Source organism: Gossypium hirsutum, chromosome D09 (genome assembly GCF_007990345.1).
Source record: "Gossypium hirsutum isolate 1008001.06 chromosome D09, Gossypium_hirsutum_v2.1, whole genome shotgun sequence".
Taxonomy (NCBI): domain Eukaryota; kingdom Viridiplantae; phylum Streptophyta; class Magnoliopsida; order Malvales; family Malvaceae; genus Gossypium; species Gossypium hirsutum.
Window position 1 is genome coordinate 7,343,041 of NC_053445.1, and position 5,391 is coordinate 7,348,431.

The 5,391-nt window shown below is 37.9% G+C and overlaps 1 protein-coding gene across 1 annotated transcript; it reads left to right on the forward strand.

The window, feature by feature from the left end:
* Window positions 1-509: 509 nt before the first annotated feature.
* LOC107892319 (ABC transporter B family member 15) lies at window positions 510-5,162 on the forward strand. Its single transcript, XM_016817371.2, has 7 exons — window positions 510-905; window positions 1,078-1,132; window positions 1,218-1,396; window positions 1,480-1,937; window positions 2,039-2,579; window positions 2,671-3,564; window positions 3,657-5,162. The coding sequence occupies exons 1-7, from the start codon at window positions 654-656 to the stop codon at window positions 5,043-5,045; spliced, it is 3,768 nt and encodes a 1,255-aa protein (XP_016672860.2). The 5' UTR covers window positions 510-653; the 3' UTR covers window positions 5,046-5,162.
* Window positions 5,163-5,391: the final 229 nt, after the last annotated feature.

Genomic DNA, 5,391 nt, shown 5'->3' on the forward strand with positions numbered 1-5,391 from the left:
CCTCACTTATAAATCATCCATTGTAAGTTGAATTCTTAAGAGTAATAGAATTCTTTGAGCATTTACTCAAACACTTTGTGTGCATTCTTTCTGTGGCTTTCTGTTGTTCTTTTGTAGCTTCTTTTGGCACAATTGCTTCCGCTATATAAATTGATGCCTTAGAGGAATTCTAAAGGAATCCTCACTTTTGGGTGTAAAGGCTGACTTAGACGAGTTTGGACGAACGGATCGCCTAAGGCTGCATGGATTGTGAGATGAAAGATCTAGCCCCGTGACAAAGCATGTGGCCGCCTACCTCGCAAGCTCCTTTCGAGTTGGGACTCTTCTGATCAATTCTTTACTTTATCAAAATTTTGTACCTAACAAGTCGACGAAAAAAAAAACATGAATGAAAAAGTAATTGAAATAATTGTAAATTTTAAACTCATAACATGATATGATACAAAGCAAACCAATTTAATAGATTTGTTTGGCATATTATAAATAAGTGTAGATTTAAGATGTAATACAAATTATACAATTTTAAAATTTTAAGCCTACCTTCTCATGTTTCTTTTTCATCGTATATGTATAAATTAACCTATTCATCAGCTGCTTTTGAATATATACTGATTAGCTCAGATAATTGAAGAAAAACAAAGGAACCACCGGCCATGGCAGATGAGAGAAAGAGCATTGAAGAGGTCGAAAGCAGTCCTTTGAAGAAGAAAAACAGATGCATACGATCCATATTCATGCATGCAGATAACGTGGATAGGTTTTTGATGGCTGCTGGTTTCATCGGAGGAGTTGTCGATGGCACTGTTGCACCCTTGATGATATATTTGAATGGCCGTTTGTTTAACAATCTTGATGCTTCAAGCAAAGATGCAGCTGCAGATATGGTCACCCGCAACGTTCACCACGTACGTTATTATATTATTTTTCACTAGTTACCCTCTTGCGTTCCTCAGACTTTCATGAAAAGCTTAATAAACTTAGAACATAATACGTACTGATATCTGACATAGCTTACTACTTAGAAATTAAGTAGTATTTTTTGTTAAGATTCTTTTGGTTTGATTTCGTGGCTGATAGGTTGCATTGTTACTGATTTTGACGGCTTGCGGGGGATGGGTTGGGTGTTTCACAGGTAAGTGAGTTCGAAGTGAATATGGTATTGAAAGTATTAAAAACTAGCCATATGCTAAGCCATTCTTTTCCTCTCTAACTTTCAGAAGGATTTTGCTGGACAAGAACAAGTGAAAGACAAGCCACAAGAATGAGAAGTAGATATTTGAAAGCTATTCTAAGGCAAGATGTAGGCTACTTTGATTTGAACGTAACTAGCACAGCTGAAGTAGTCACAAGCGTTTCCAATGATAGTCTCATAATTCAAGAAGTTATCAGTGAAAAGGTTGTCATCATTTTTATCAATGCTTTTCCGATATTCTGATTACTTTTTGTCATGTTAATTGACTTGTTTATTATATGTATCAGATTCCACACTTGATTGCAAGAGGTACTTCATTTATTGGAGCTTACATAATAGCTTTTCTGGTACTGTGGAAATTAGCTCTTTTGATTTTTCCATTTGTACTGTTGCTGGTGATTCCTAGTTTAATATATGGGAAGATTTTACTGAGTCTGGCAAGGAAGACACAAATGGAGTATAAGTTGGCAAGCACAATTGCAGAACAGGCAATATCTTCAATAAGAACTGTTTATGCCTTTGTTGGTGAAAACAAAACCTCCATTAAGTTTTCTGAAGCTCTACAAGGATCTGTGAAATTGGGGTTGAAGCAAGGGTGGGCAAAAGGTTTGGCCCTTGGAAGCAGTGGTATTACTCACCTTATTTGGGCTTTCGTTACTTACTATGGTAGCAGATTGATCATGTATCATGGAGCCAAGGGAGGAACTATTTACATAGTGGGCACCTGTATTACTTTTGGTGGACAGTAAGAGTTTTAACCTTGAATGCTACTAATTTCATCTCTTTCTGCATAGTTTTTCATTGAGATTTTTAATCATATTTTCTCTTTTTTTTCTTACTGAACAGCTACCTTGTTGCTAGTTTATCTACCTTGAAGCCTTTATTTGAAGCATGTTCAGCTGCAGAGCGTATAAATGAAGTGATAAAAAGAATCCCAAAGATTGATTTAGGCAATATGGAAGGGGAAATTTTGGATAATGTTATGGGAGAAATTGAATTCAAACAAGTTGAGTTTGCATATCCGTCAAGGCTTGAGAACATAATTTTCAAGGATTTTAGTCTCAAAATTCCAGCAGGCAAGGCTGTAGCCTTGGTAGGCAGTAGTGGATCAGGAAAATCCACAGTGATTTCATTGTTGCAAAGGTTTTATGACCCAATTGGAGGAGACATAGCTCTTGATGGGGTTCCTATTTATAAACTGCAGCTCAAGTGGTTTAGGTCACAAATGGGATTGGTCAGTCAAGAGCCTACACTATTTGCAACCACCATTAAAGAGAACATACTTTTTGGCAAGGAAGATGCTGAAATGGAAGAGATTATTGAAGCTGCTAAAGCTTCCAATGCCCATAATTTCATATCAGAGTTGCCTCAAGGATATGACACACAGGTTAGTCTGCTAATCTCTTGCATTTTATATGCTTATTTTGATCAAGATTAAGAATCTAATAGTCTAAAGATAACTTTTTATGTGTGAACAGGTTGGGGAGAGAGGGATTCAATTGTCTGGTGGCCAAAAACAGAGAATTGCCATAGCAAGAGCTATAATAAAAGCACCCAAAATCCTTCTCCTTGATGAGGCAACAAGTGCATTAGACTCCGAATCCGAATGTATTGTGCAAGAAGCTCTTGATAAGGCCTCGGTCGGGCATACAACAATAATCATTGCACACCGCCTTTCTACCATTAGACATGCAGATTTAATTGCAGTTGTCCAAGATGGCCAAGTCACGGAAACTGGTTCACATGATGAGTTAATGGGAAATGAAATGGGCCTTTATCCCATGCTAGTGCAACTTCAACATACAGAACAAGAACAAGTTAAGGAGAAAGGTGATAAAGATTTGTCTATCAATGCGATCGACATAAATGATGCTAGCAGTCATCGACTTTCTTTAGCAAGCCGAACAAGTTCAGCCAATTCGGTAGCAGCCAATCATTCTTCACTATGTGAAGAAATGAATGTTGAGGATAAAAAGTTGCCTGCACCATCTTTTAAGAGATTGTTGGCCATGAATTTACCAGAGTGGAAAGAAGCAATACTGGGATGCTTAGGTGCAGTCTTATATGGTGCAGTGCAACCACTTTCAGCTTTCACAATGGGATTAATGATATCAATGTTTTTTCTCTCAGATCATGGTGAAATTAAAAAAAAAGCAAAGGTTTATGCTTTGAGTTTTCTTGGGATTGGTTTGTTTTCACTGATAATTAATGTTATTCAGCATTATAATTTTGCTTACATGGGGGAGCACTTGACAAAGAGGATTAGAGAGGGGATGCTTTCAAAGATACTGACTTTTGAAGTTGGTTGGTTTGACCAAGATGAGAATTCTAGTGGCACTGTTTGCTCTAGACTAGCGAAAGATGCCAGTGTGGTAATGTTCTTTCTTATAGATTAGTAAGAGTGAACTTGTCAGCATTCTTAGTCATAGACTTTGCCTTACTATATTGTCTGAGATGTTTGCAGGTGAGATCTTTGGTGGGCGATCGGATGTCTCTTCTCATGCAAACCATCTCCGGTGTAACTCTAGCTTGTGTCATGGGGTTATTCCTTTCGTGGCGACTTGCCCTTGTAATGATAGTGCTCCAGCCACTCATTATCTTTAGCTTGTACACCCGAATGGTTTTACTCAAAAGCACGTCTAAGAAAGCCATCAAAGCACAACAAGATAGTAGCAAGCTTGCTGCTGATGCGGTGTCGAACCATCGAACCATCACCGCCTTCTCATCTCAAGACCGAATTCTGAAAATGATGGAAAAGGCTTATGAAGGTCCAAGAAAGGAGAGTGTTAGGCAATCTTGGTTTACAGGTCTTGGATTTGGATCAGCTCAATTTCTTACAGCATGCATTGTGGCTTTCAATTTTTGGTATGGTGGCAAACTCATCTCTCAGGGATATATCAGTTCGGAGGCTCTTATCCAAACATTCCTCATTTTGGTTAGCACTGGACTTGTAATAGCTGAAGCTGCAAGCATGACATCGGACTTGGTCAAGAGTTCCGAGGTTGTTGCATCTTTGTTTGCTATCTTAGACCATTGTACAAGAATCGGACCCGATGACTCTAATGGTTACATTGCCGAAGAAATTACAGGCCATGTAGAAATCCATGATGTCGATTTTGCATATCCCGCTAGGCCTAATGTGATCATCCTAAAGAACTTCTCATTCACTGTTGAAGCTGGAAGATCAACAGCATTGGTAGGACAAAGCGGTTCTGGAAAATCAACAATCATTAGTTTAATCGAGAGGTTTTACGATCCTCTCAAAGGAGTTGTGAAGATAGATGGTCGAGATATAAAGTCGTACAACCTAAGGACATTGAGGAAACACATAGCACTTGTTAGCCAAGAGCCAACATTGTTTGTTGGCACAATAAGAGAAAACATCTTATACGGAGCATTAGATGAAACTGATGAATCTGAAGTCATTGAAGCTGCTAAAGCAGCCAATGCCCACGATTTCATTGCAGGCCTTGGAAACGGTTACGAAACATGGTGCGGAGATAGAGGAGTGCAATTATCCGGTGGCCAAAAGCAGCGGATCGCAATCGCCCGAGCAGTACTAAAAAAGCCTACAATCTTACTACTAGATGAAGCAACCAGCGCACTTGACAGTAAATCTGAGAAAGTGGTTCAAGAGGCATTAGAGAGGTTAATGGTGGGGAGAACCAGTGTTGTTGTGGCACATAGGCTAAGCACCATTCAAAACTGTAATCTTATTGCAGTGTTAGAGCAAGGGAAAGTGGTGGAGAAAGGTAACCATTCATCTCTGTTAGCCAAGGGGTCAACGGGAGCTTACTACTCTTTGGTTAATCTTCAAAGAAAAACCCATAATTCTACTCAGTCATTTAAATAAACTTGGGGTATTTTAGATAGAAAAAAATCGACTCAATCATTCTTGATACCATGAAAATCATTAGTGCAAAAGTTTTTTTCTAAATAAAAAAACAGTAATATAAATTTCCTCTGGGTGGCTTCTACTTCTATTTTCTTTTTCTTCACCAGCCAAAAACTGGTTACTTTCCTACCAAAATCCTAAACTATCAAAATTAAAATTCAATGTATTTCCAATAAAAACATCTTTCCTCTAAACTAAACTTAAAACTTGAAAAACTAATTTAAACTCAATAAAAAAATCAATCTTTCAAATTTAGATTAATTAAAAAAAATCATTCGGCCTAAATTGAAATTGGATCAAATAA

Coding starts and splice junctions, on each gene's coding strand:
- LOC107892319 (XM_016817371.2), top strand. CDS start 654: ATGGCAGATGAGAGAAAGAGCATTGAAGAGGTCGAAAGCAGTCCTTTG. Junction 1,133..1,217: donor ATGGGTTGGGTGTTTCACAG/GTAAGTGAGTTC, acceptor TCTAACTTTCAG/AAGGATTTTGCTGGACAAGA. Junction 2,580..2,670: donor CTCAAGGATATGACACACAG/GTTAGTCTGCTA, acceptor ATGTGTGAACAG/GTTGGGGAGAGAGGGATTCA.